At 37.0% G+C, this 12,426-nt stretch overlaps 1 protein-coding gene across 1 annotated transcript in view; it reads right to left on the bottom strand.

The window, feature by feature from the left end:
* Window positions 1–589: 589 nt before the first annotated feature.
* LANCL3 (LanC like family member 3) overlaps window positions 590–12,426 on the bottom strand; it is a 93,023-nt gene continuing 81,186 nt past the window's right edge. The window contains exons 4-5 of the mRNA XM_024766562.1: window positions 11,846–12,053; window positions 590–5,078 (exon numbers count right to left, since the gene is read on the bottom strand). Of these exons, the coding sequence (XP_024622330.1) occupies window positions 4,919–5,078; window positions 11,846–12,053 (368 nt within the window). The 3' untranslated portion in view covers window positions 590–4,918. The remainder of the gene's footprint in view (window positions 5,079–11,845; window positions 12,054–12,426) is intronic.

Raw genomic sequence — 12,426 nt, 5'->3', positions numbered from 1 at the left:
ACTTGGTTTTCATTTTAAATTATTTTTTCAAATTCGGTTCAGGGGGGTAATGGGTACACAAACGCAAAAGAAGTGCAGGAAATTCTGCAGATAAGGGACTTTGCCATTTGTGGAGAAGTCCACGTGGAAAAGACAAGCTTCAGTACTTAGAGAAAATAAAAACAAATATATTTTCCACCCCACAGGCATCATCCATCAGGCCTCAATTCATTACCACTTGCAATTAAAGAAACAAGGAGAGAGAGGGCACCCTCCCTCAGTATGAGATTTATGATAATGCAGGAGGCCCAGATATTTAATGTAGCATGATTTTTTTTTTAATTTTCCCCACAGCAGTACAAATAAAATGACCAGGTTTCTTTATGGAGGAGAAGCAGGATAAACACGGCCGCTGTTCTCCTCTCCTGAACAGCTGTACCCCGGCTAGCCTGTCTTGGACCTGTGATCTGACTGCAGAATGGGTCCAACTCCTTCTGCTGCTCACCTTGAGATCGGCCCTTCCACCCAGAGGGGAGTCCAGCCTTCCTGAGCCTGGAGCTCTTAGCTACCAACTGACATGGATGGAAGAGATAAGGAGATGTGGGTTTATCTCTGGGCTTTCTATCCTGTTCCATTGATCTATATTTCTGTTTTTGTGCCAGTACCATACTGTCTTGATTACTGTAGCTTTGTAGTATAGAAGATGACTGGTTTTTAGCAGCATTAAACGTGCCTCCACAACTCACGCTGAGATGCTGGGCTGAGGCAAGCTTTCCTCCACCCACCCCCTTGCCTGCCTTCTCATTTGCTTTCCTTGCCAAGTTTATACCAAAATCACCTGGCCTTGGCGAATATGAGGCTTCGTCATTTTTCTGTCGATTTGGGACAGTGTTTCCTTCCACGTCCCCAAAGGAAGGCCTTATATGCCGTGGAGAGTATATTTCTATTGCTCCATGTCATGCAGTTCTGAGGCCTGAATTAAAGTGCAGACCAAACTCAACCCCAAATTACTTTATTTCCCAGTTCATGTTTTCTCTGCAGACCTAGCCTGCAGCTCCTTTTCTCAAGTTACTGGCACTGTAATCCTTTGTTTCCAGTGAGCAAAATAAGTATTTCCATTAAAAGGAGCTCCCCAGCGAACCAGCCTATTCCTTTTTACTCAGCCCCAGTGAATCAGAACTTTCTGAGGCACAAATGCTATAGTCAGGATTGGTTCTAGAATATAAAGAACATACTTTGTTTTTACCCATCAAGTGATCCAGACTCCAAGCTCTGCATCCAGACAGGGAGATTCCATTTGGCTGAAATGCCTACTTGAAGTCATAATCGAGCATGGTTTTGTATGCACGTAATAGGTACTTAAAATATAGCCTTCCTTTTAAACATATAAAGGACCTGCCTATTATAAAACTCTCGTATCTCCATTTTATCACTGACTACCCTGTGAGGTGGAGAGGGTGATGGTGATGATGATGGTGATTATAGCTGCCCATGGAGGTCACCGAGCAAGGATTTGAGATTTCCAAAACAGGGCTCTTTGCATTACTAATATTTTTTCTTTTAATCATGTGTTCCCTGAACATGGCTATAAATCACAAACTTACATTTGTTGCATTGAAATGATTGAGATTTGCTCTCCACAGAAATGGAAACAATTTGAACACTGTCTTGATTAAAACCTATAGTGTGTCAAAGAAAGTTAAAGATACAAATTGCCATGGAAAAGTTCCAATTTAGCACAGGCCAAGAAAATGACTCTGTTTCTCAGAGTTATCAGAAAGTGAATACAATTATCTTAATAGTGTAGTCAATTACCTAAAGAAGCACAGGGGAATATATGCTCTCAAACCTCTGTTCTCAGTTACCAGGTTACAAATGGAATAAAAAAGTAAAATCTGATGACTGAAATGGGATTAGGCAAAATAAAGATACATGGGGGGGGGGTACATGAAAGAGAAGATACATAATTTTGTTAATGAAACAAAATACACGGAGTTGTAATATTTTCCAAAACTTCCTGTTCTCCAAGTATAAGGCAGTCTCCCCCATTGTTGAGAGATTCTTTCAATCTATCCTCAAATTTCCACTGTTACCTTCAGGTTTATAATTGTTCATATCACATATAGTAAATAACATTAAAGTTATACTAGTGGTGGTGAAAATACCCTCATAGCCTTCAAGAGGCAACACACTTCAGTGCTATTCAAAAAAGGATATTACATTGAAGGGAACAGGTTGGTTAATTAAGCAAGAAGTGACATGCCACACTTTTCTACAGCAACACTAAAGGGTCTTTTTCCCACTTCTTGGGAAAACAAGATATTAGAAGACCTACCCAAACTTGTAATTCTACTCTCAGGAAAATAAAAACGATCGACATGTTTAAGTGCTAAACAAGCTTACCCTTGTTTCTAATTTACTGAGGTGTCAATTCATAAAGACACAAACATGGCCTTTTCTTGGATTTGACAAAATGGTTGCCTTTCCACAACGATTAGCACAACAACATCATAGTTACCATACTGGACCTTAGAAGGGCAGGTGAGCAGAAATGAATCCAGTTTTTCTGAAGTTCCTAGAGATGAAACTGGTATGTTGAGCTAGATTATCACTTCTTAGTGCTTAGGTTTTAAGGATGAATGGTGGAAGGATCAGCAAACAGAAACAGAAGCTAACTTCCTAGGGTATTTTGTTCACTGCTGTATCCCCAGGTTCTAGTCTAGAATACCAAATACATACACGTGGGAAGTGAAACCCTGGGTCTGAATCCTCATTCTGCCCCTTCCTAACTGTGAGACTTTGGATCAATTACATAAATCACCTTGAAGGGTTGCTGGACGATGAAAAACGCATGCGTTCTATAAAGCCCTGTATATTGAATGCTTATTACCGTCAGCCTATAGGGGTCAGATGAAATGAATTTAAATCCAGATGGTGGAAAGCAGCTACCACTATCATTTCAAAAGGAGACTACTTTGTAGAAGGCATTTTGTCTTAAGGCTTTCTGAGAGGTCCTTGACCATTCATGAAAGAACTTGTAGAACCCAACTTTGGGAGTCACCTGAAAGCTGCTATTTATGTGGTATTGCCCCAATCTGAGTATGTTCAAAGATGAACAATTGAGGCCAATTTTATATACTTATATCTGAGGATGTGAAAATGAAACAATGAGCTACAAACATACATGCTTTTCAAAACCACTTTGTCCTAGTTCTGATCAGTGCAAACATAAAGAGAGTCAGAAAATATCCAGACAGTTCTTACCTTTCTTCAGCCCCAGATTATTTGAGAATCTTGTGAATGCTAGAGATCCTCTTCCCAAAAAAAAGAGCGCACGCGCACACGCGCATGCTCACACACACACACACACACACACACACACACACACACAATTTTTAGGCAACAAAATATTCCCCAACTCCTCCCAAAGTTCATCTATGAATCAAGAAGTTAGGAACTACTGAACTGAATAAGCGCTTAGGTATCTATCTATCTATCTATCTAGATACATATCTAGATATATATACATCCTGATGTAAACCTAAGCACTTAATGATACATATTCTACATCTATCACGTATATCCAAATATTTAATGACTATTTAAATAATTGTTAAACCTTATACAGTATGCAATTCCCTCCTCACTCTGATATATGTAATTGACACTGGCCAAATTCTAGAAAATGGATAAACTCGTGTTCTGAGTATTGAAGTGACAGATGCTCCCACAACGTTCTGGAAACACTATTTACTTGAAGTAGTTTTACAGCTTCTATGTGTTTATGGCAGGGCTGAATTTAATATGACAACTTGGCTCACTGGGTATTGTAGACAAATTCTAGTGGAGCCTGTGTCTTGGAGGGTAAGGTGATCAGCCAGGGAGTTCTCGCATCTCTTAATCTTACAGTATAAAATTGAGCAGTGTTCTTTTCATAATCACTGGTCCCTTTCTAGGCCACTGTGTGCCTGTCCCAGGGGACACAGTATTCCATCCAAGGCGGAAATGACCCACCTTCATAGTGGTTACCCTGATCTTTGAGATGAGTGATTTTTTCCATGAGTATATTTTACAGTTCAGCTAATAGCTTCATAGGGATTACATAAGCATTTAAAAAATTACAATAGACAGTACACAGCTTATGCTTCAAATTGAGAAAAACACTTGACAGTATAACACTTGCTACGGTATTTGCTAGCCTGTGAATTTTGCTATTCTAATTGAGCTTTCGGAAAGAAAAAGGAACCCAGGAAGAGAGACGCTCTAAGACCCAAGGGAACTTGGAATTTGGGGGTTTAAACTAAGTTATGATATGATCTCTTTAAAGTGCCCAGGGTAATGATAAAAAATAGAGATTCATATGCAAATTTATCCATTCATTTAAAATCATGAATTTCAATAAGTAAAGGCAAAGGACAACCAAGAATTTCCCTTTTTGTCCTTCGGCAACCTGACACGTCCCTCCTAGCAGTTTTAGCTGGGCAATTACTTTAGTTTTCTGATCGTCTCTATTTCTGAATTTAGGGGTGGAGGGCACCCACAAATGGTCAAATTCTCTCTCCAATTGCAAAGGTATTTTTGGCATTTCATTGCCATAGTCCACATTTCAATTTTGTTTTCTATCCCGCAAGTGAAAGACAGATGATTTCTCTTTCCCTTTTTCCTCTGATCTCTGGTCTCACATCTATACCCTGAACTATTCCATCTCTAGGGGTTTTAGAAGAGTCGTGGTGTCTTTATGTTTGCAGGTTCTCACGCGGTTCTCCCTTCAATCAGGTATCATGTTGCCTTCACCTGCATGCTCCCTCCCTTCCGACAGCAATGTTAAGGCTCATGGTTGTGATACCATTGAATGTGGCTTATGTGGAAACTGCCTCAGGTAGTAAGCTCAGGAAATCTCAGGAACCTTCTGCAGGGCCACGGTGGGACACGGAGCCTTTTAAACAAAGACGCTGAAGAGAGGGAACTCAGCCTGGTTGGGCTGCAGCAGATCGATCAGAAAGCACACTGTCCCGGAGAAGCCTTCATACAAGCTGTATATACTTTCAAGAACCCGGGAACCAGCCTTGAATTCCTCGGTAAATAAAAATTCAGCAAACCTAAGAGAAGGAGAAAATATGAACAGTTTTCACATGAGTGTTTCCACATTACTGGCCCTGGGTTGCTTCTTCCTCCTCTCCACTAAGTTCAAGTTTTAGCATCATTCTCTTTCCAGACGTGTATAATATCTTAAGGAAGCCTTCTTCCCTGTTAAAAAACGGAGAAGCCATTATGCCATTGTGTATGTTTCACAACAGATCATGTTGGCAAGCAAATTCAACTATTTTCAGCATTTGCAAAGCAAAGCAGTTTCTGAGGATTTCATTCCTTCTGTCATCCGATAATTAAAAGTAAAAAAGACAGATAAATAGCCATACTTTTATTTATCTTGAATAGAAGCAAGCTGATATAGGTCTCTGCCTTTAAAAAAAGTAAATATGCTGTGTTTCTGCAGGCATATTATTTCTGAGCTAGGTTTCATTTATATGTGACAGAGAGCAGAGACTGAAAATAAATGGGCAAGATTTTATACAATCTGTGCTTTGGGCAAACAAAAGAATAAGATGAATGGGAAAAGGCAAGCAACATTTTATAATCATGACATCAAACAGCAAACTCAGCTACAAGATAGATTATTTTTAGGACACCTGCCTTAAAAATAAATCACTGACCTCCAAATTCTCTATGAGAGATCTTTTTTTCTTTTACCTGTATTTGCCACAAAGCCTATTCAAATCATTTATAATGAGTAACATTTTTAGTAGCTTACAGGTTTTAAAGTGCTGTCACCTCTTTACAGACTTGCTCTACCCATTCCCATCAACAACAAACATAATCACCAATTCAGAGGCTAGAGCTCACAGGTTGAAAAGACCTGACAGCTGATTCTGCCATAAATTGAGATTACTGCTACTACATAGGGGGTCCTATGAAGAGTAATTACTTGTTTGATCTTTTTAGGGCTCTTTGAATTGATGGTAGCTTAAAATAAATCAACAGGAAACATACTGCAATTCTGTCTGGGACAATTTTTCTCTCAACTGTTTTCCTGAATATGCAACAATTTTTAATGGAAGTCAAAATTTTAAACAGTAGAATAATGATGCATCTTAAGAGTTCATTCAAAATTTGTAATTACACACTGAAACTTTGTGGTATAGTTTCAAGGAGTCTTAACTGTTTTAGTGCTATGGATCATTTGGCAGCCTGGACTCCTTCTCAGAAAAAAAAAAAAAAAGTCTTCAAATATGTAAAGAAAAATACACAGGATTCCCAAGGAAATTAATTATATTAAAGCATGGTTAGCAAAAATTTTTCAACCGAATTTGTGATACAGTGATATATGGATTCTTTATTAACACATTAAATAACAAGATCTAGTAGTGGGTCTAATAACTGCTGACATTTCTAAGTAGTGGTGGGAGTAAAATATATTTCACAATATCTGCAACAAGACTAATAACATGAGAATATCTACGACATCTATTGGTGACAGAGTCACAGCTACTGCGGATTCAGAATTGAAAGAAATGCTACATTTCAGCTTGAAATGTAATACTTTTCTCAAGTAAATTCACGAATCCTAGATTGTGAAGCCCTGGTGTAGCAGGAAGAGGAAGGGCTTTGGGGTTGCAATATGCAACTCTGATAATTTCAAGTTAGATGACCTTTGGCAAATTTCTTAATCTGACTTTAAAACGGTGAAGTTGCAGAATTGCATAAGATTATCTGTAAAGATCAAAGATGCCATAAATTAGGGCTCTGAGCAGAGAGCAAGCATTCGATACATGGTAAACAGAATTTTTTTCACAAAAACATAGTATAGCAGAATATTTGTAAAATAGAGAGAACCATCCCACCACATTTTAAGAGAAATCCACAGTTAATTTTGCTCCCTCCTCTGACCTTTTTCCCCCCTAGGGTTAGATTTATTTACTGCATTATTGAAATCATAGTCTGTATAATATTTAGTATCCTATATTTTTTTATTTAAAATATGATAAACATTTTTTGTGCTTTTCAAAATAACTTCTAAATGATACATAGCAATTTACAAGAGTACCAGCAATGTGTGAGAGTAGCAGTTTCATTGTATTCTGACCTACACAGCATGTTATCATACTAAAGTGAAAATGATTGTTTCCAAAAACTACCCAATGGTGCAAAATTCAAACAAACAAATTCATTTTTCTAAAAAACTCTGTCAAAATAGAAGTCAGAATGGTAATTATGGAACTAAAAAGAATTACAGACACTGATAACATTACATATCAAAACCTATTGACTATGACCAAAACTGAACTCAGAGGAAAATTCATTGATCTGAGTTGTTGTTGTTGTTGATGTTATAAAGATGGAAGGTATTCTAATTAAGCACTTTTTAAAAACTGTAGAAAATAACAAAATAAAGGGAAGGAACACTGGAAAATCAAAAATAAAGGCAGAAAACAATGAATTAGGAAACAAAAGAGAAAAACAAAAATAATTAATAAAACCCAAAAGCCAGTTCCTTGAAAGGGTAAGCAACATAGACAAAATGCTGGTGTGTCTGGCCAAAAAGGAAAACCATTAGGAATGTGAAATGGCATGTAATCACAGACATGGGAAATTTTAAATATCCTGGAACTATACTGTTAGAACTTTATGTCAAACATTTGAAAATACATATGAACTAGATGCTTTTATAGTAGTTTATTCACTACCAAAAATAATTCAAAAAGAGGTAGAAAACCTGAATAATTAAATAATCATAGAGGAAACTGAAAAGGTGGTCAAATATTTTTCTGGAACGATAAATTCCAACTCTGTGTTAAAAGAGTAGTAGGCGATGACCATGTTTATTCCAGGAAGGTACATATTGTTTGACTTTACTGTTTTAGGAACGGCCAAAGGATGTCTCCCCAATTTGGACCACACCATATTTAACTTTGAGTTATGATGAAGTGGAAATTTCAGTACACTAAACAATTAAATGCAATGCCCAAACAATATTCAGATATTACCTGCACATTTTCAGTCTTTACCTGTAAGTGAGAAATTTAAGTTGTCCGAAGGGCCCTGTAATCCCAGACTTATAATTAAGACTCTGTAAACTAGGACCAGTGTCCCAGAAAAATAGAGGGGTTGTTCTGATTCTTTTTAATAGGCTTTCTAGAGAATGACAACCCCGATGAAATTTATTCCAAAGGTGATATCACATTAGCCTAAGTAAGATCCCAAATGACTTTTTTTCCCTATATTTGGGAAATAAAGGGTCAGGTTGCAACCTAAACAGATTAGGGAGCCATTAATCAAAATATAATAACAGACTTCTAAAACAATGGAGCTACAAATGGGGGACTCACATATGTTAGTATTTTTCTTTCTGTGCATACATGCAAATATCATAAAGGGTAGTTTATGGTTTTTTTTAAAGATCGAATATTAGAAAAATTGCCTTGGGAAGACCTCTCTGACAAAATGACTTTTGTGTGATGGTCTGAATGAAGTGAGAGAACTGGGACATATAAGTAGAAAGTGAACATCACAGGTGAAGGAGACAAAAACTTCAAAGGCCTTGAGGTACATTGTACCTGGCATCTTAACAGAGTAACAAGGAAGCCACTGTGGTGCAAAGAACCAGGAGCAAGACAAGTAGGGCATGATATCAGAGATGTAATGGGAGGCAAGATCCTGGAGGGCTTTTTGTTCGGAGAACAGACTTTGGCTTTTACTCTGATTCATGTGGGAAGCCATCAGATTATCCTGAACAGAGGAGTGTCATAATCCGACATGATACACATTATAAGAAGCAAATTTAAAAGATTCCCAAAAAAAAAAAAAAAAAAAAAAAAAAAAAGATCACGGTGAAACACAGACTCACTCTTAATGAAATAAGCATAAAGGCAAGGATGTTTATTATCCTTATTTTTTTTTTTTATTTTATTTTTTTTGCGATACGCGGGCCTCTCACTGTTGTGGCCTCTCCCGTTGTGGAGCACAGGCTCCGGACGTGCAGGCTCAGCGGCCATGGCTCACGGGCCCAGCCGCTCTGTGGCATGTGGGATCTTCCCAGACCGGAACACAAACCCGCGTCCCCTGCATCGGCAGGCAGACTCTCAACCACTGCGCCACCAGGGAAGCCCCTATTATCCTTATTTTTATTGAACATTGTTATGGAGATTCTGACCCATGCGATAGGAAATGAAAAAAAAAGAGTATATAGTTGAGAATGGAAGTAACAAAATTATAATTATTTGCAGATAATATGTGTGCCTACTTAGAAAACCCAATGGAATCTAATAGAAAGATGAATGGAGTTCAGTAAGGTGGCCAGATATATCATTTTGATATTTATCAAAACTAAGATGTTTGTAAGATAAATGCAGATTTATATGAGAGAAGGGTGTCTTAGATTGCTAAACTGCAGTAATATGTACGTTTTTTAAAGTCTTCATAAATGCCAGTAATAAATGACCTGAAAACATAAGGGAGGAAAAAATTCCACTCACAATCCTGGAAACATAAAATACATAGTAATAAAATTAACAAGAAACATACAAGTCCTTCTTCATAAGATCAAAACTTTACCAAATGACATTTTTACAAGCTTAAATAAAGGGAAAACATACCATACTCTTGGATGGAAAAACTCAATATTCTAAAAATGTGAATTCTCACTAAGTAACACATAAATTCATTGAAATTCCAATCAAATGTCCGTAGGATGTTTTAATTTTTGAAAAATTGACTCTAAAATACAACTGGAAGAATAAATGAGAGAGAACAGCTAAGAAAAACTAGAAATAAATGAATAATGAAATATAGAAAGTCCAGAAGCAAACCCACACATTTATTTAAATTCAGTTTATGATAAAACTGGAATTTTAGATGATTGGGGTTATTGGCCAACAGATGTTATGGGAAAGTTTTGTTTTTTCATTAAAAAGCACAAAGATAGATATCCATCTGACACTATTTTAAAAAGTAAGCTCTAAACTAATCAATGATTTAAAAGTTAAAGTAACTTCTAAATTGGTGGGAGAAATGGGTGAAGCGGTACAAGTTTATTTTAAAAATGAAAGTAAAATCATAAAAGTATTAAAAGTCAATGTAAATTAATATTTTTATAATCTTAGAGTGGGAAAGGTCTTTTTTTTTTTTTTTTTTTTTTCTGTGCGCGGGCCCCCCCCTCACGGGCCCAGCCGCTCCGCGGCATGCGGGATCCTCCCGGACCGGGGCACGAACCCGCGTCCCCCGCATCGGCAGACGGACTCTCAACCACTGCGCCACCAGGGAAGCCCAGGGAAAGGTCTTTTTAACTATAACACAAAGTACAGAAATCTTTAAAGTTTGACAACTTTATCAAGAAAAATACTTAAAATTTTTGTCTGGCAAAAGACCATGAAATAAGTTGAAAGAAAAATGGCAAAGTAGAAAAAAAATTTACAGCATATATTGACAAAGAGTTACAGTCCTCAAAATAAGCATCACAATAGGAAAAATGGGCAAAAGACAAAGACAGTTTAAAATACCTCTGGATTTAACGACTTCAATTTAAAATTTTTCTCATAGTGCACAGAAAGGTATGTATTGGATATTTGGGACAATTTTGTTTGTATTAGTAAAGATTGCACATATACCAAGTGTCCATTACTTAAAGATTGGTTAAATTAATCATGGTACAACTATAATAAATAACTATATAGTCATTAAAACAATGAGATAGATCTATACAAACTGAAATAAAGGATGTCCCTTAAAAATTGTTTATTTAAAATTATAAACTGCAAACATTATGTATAGTACTGTTACACATACATAATTGTTGGATCTTATTAATATGTACGTATAATACATACACACATATATATATAGGAACATACATTCATGCACAGAGAAATGTCTAGAATGATATAACTCAAATTGTTAGTGATAATAACAGTGAACACTTACATTGCAGTTACTATGTGCCAGGCGCTGTTGTAAATGATAAATGAGGCCATTATGCTAAGTGAAATAAGCCAGTCGCAAAAAGACAAATACTCCATGATAACACTTACATGAGGAATGTACAAGTCAGTCAAGCTCATAGAAGCAGAGAATACAATGAGGGCTGCCAAAGGCTGGGGTGGGGGAGGGGAAATGGGAAGTTTTTGCTCAATGGATATAAAGTTTGTTACTGAAGGTGAATAAGTTCTAGAGATCTGCTGTCCAACCTTGTGCCTATAGCTAACAAGATATTACTGTACATTTTAAAATATGCTAAGAGAATAGATCTCATATTAAGTGTTCTCACCACAATAAAAAAAAAAATCACAAAAATACGTATCCTTTGGCCCAGTAATTCCACTTCTAGGGATTTACTTACAGATGTACCCATACCTGAACAAAATGATATATGTACAAGGTTTTTCATCATAGCATCATAGGTAATGCAAAATATTGGAAAGAATCCAAATTGCCCTCCATATGGGACTGGTTAAGTAAACTATGGCTCATTCAGAAGATGTAATACTATGTAGCAATAAAAATGAAAAGTCCTTTATTTACTGATTTAGGGTGATCGTTAAGATAGCAAAGTGCTACCATTTGTAACAAAAAAGAGGGACAAAATATTACACATATGCCTATCTGCTTGTGTATATCTACAGATATGTATATCCCTGAGAAGATAACTAAGAGACTGGTAACTGACTGTCTCCTGGGAAGTGAACTAACTTGCTATAGTGCACAGTGGAAGTATTTCTTTTTACACTTTAAAACTATGTGACTCTATTACCTGTTCAGAACATTAATTGTATTAACATTTGGAGAAAAAAAAAAAAACATGCAAAGAAAGGCTGACCTTTGGGCTCGGTAGATGTATTTAGAGTTTCCCGTGAGCCGGTATAGCAGCAGAAAGACATAGGCACTGCCAGCTACCCCGTGGCAAATCCCTGGCCCCTTCTTTAGCAGGCCCTTCTGCCACGTGAGTTCCCCACACCGGATACATGTGTCCAGGTACTGTGGTTTCTTGGAAACCAGATAAGCTTTTGCAAACAGATAGGCAATTCCTGTGAAAACATCAAAGACATTAGAGGTGATTTTCAGGGCTTAATACTATAGAGAGGAACTTCTCAAACTCAGAGGCTCACAAATCACCAATGTATTGGTAGAATACCCACTCTAATCTAGTAGGTCTAAAGTGGGCCCAGAGACACTGCATTTCTAATGACAGCCCTTCCGGGGACCACATTTTGAGTAGCAAGGCTATAGGATCTTCTCCAAGGGAGTCTTATTTTACCGGTGAGATTTAGTTTAAGTTGTTTGAATTGTATGGTGATACTGGCCCTGAGAGAAAGAGCAACAAGTATCTAGATTGGCAAAATCCATAATTTACAAATGGGTTAATATTTGATGACACATACCCTGGTAAGCATTATGCAT

This window comes from Neophocaena asiaeorientalis, unplaced genomic scaffold (genome assembly GCF_003031525.2).
Source record: "Neophocaena asiaeorientalis asiaeorientalis breed wild unplaced genomic scaffold, Neophocaena_asiaeorientalis_V1.1 scaffold507, whole genome shotgun sequence".
NCBI lineage: Eukaryota > Metazoa > Chordata > Mammalia > Artiodactyla > Phocoenidae > Neophocaena > Neophocaena asiaeorientalis.
This window is presented reverse-complemented; position numbering and strand designations above follow the sequence as displayed.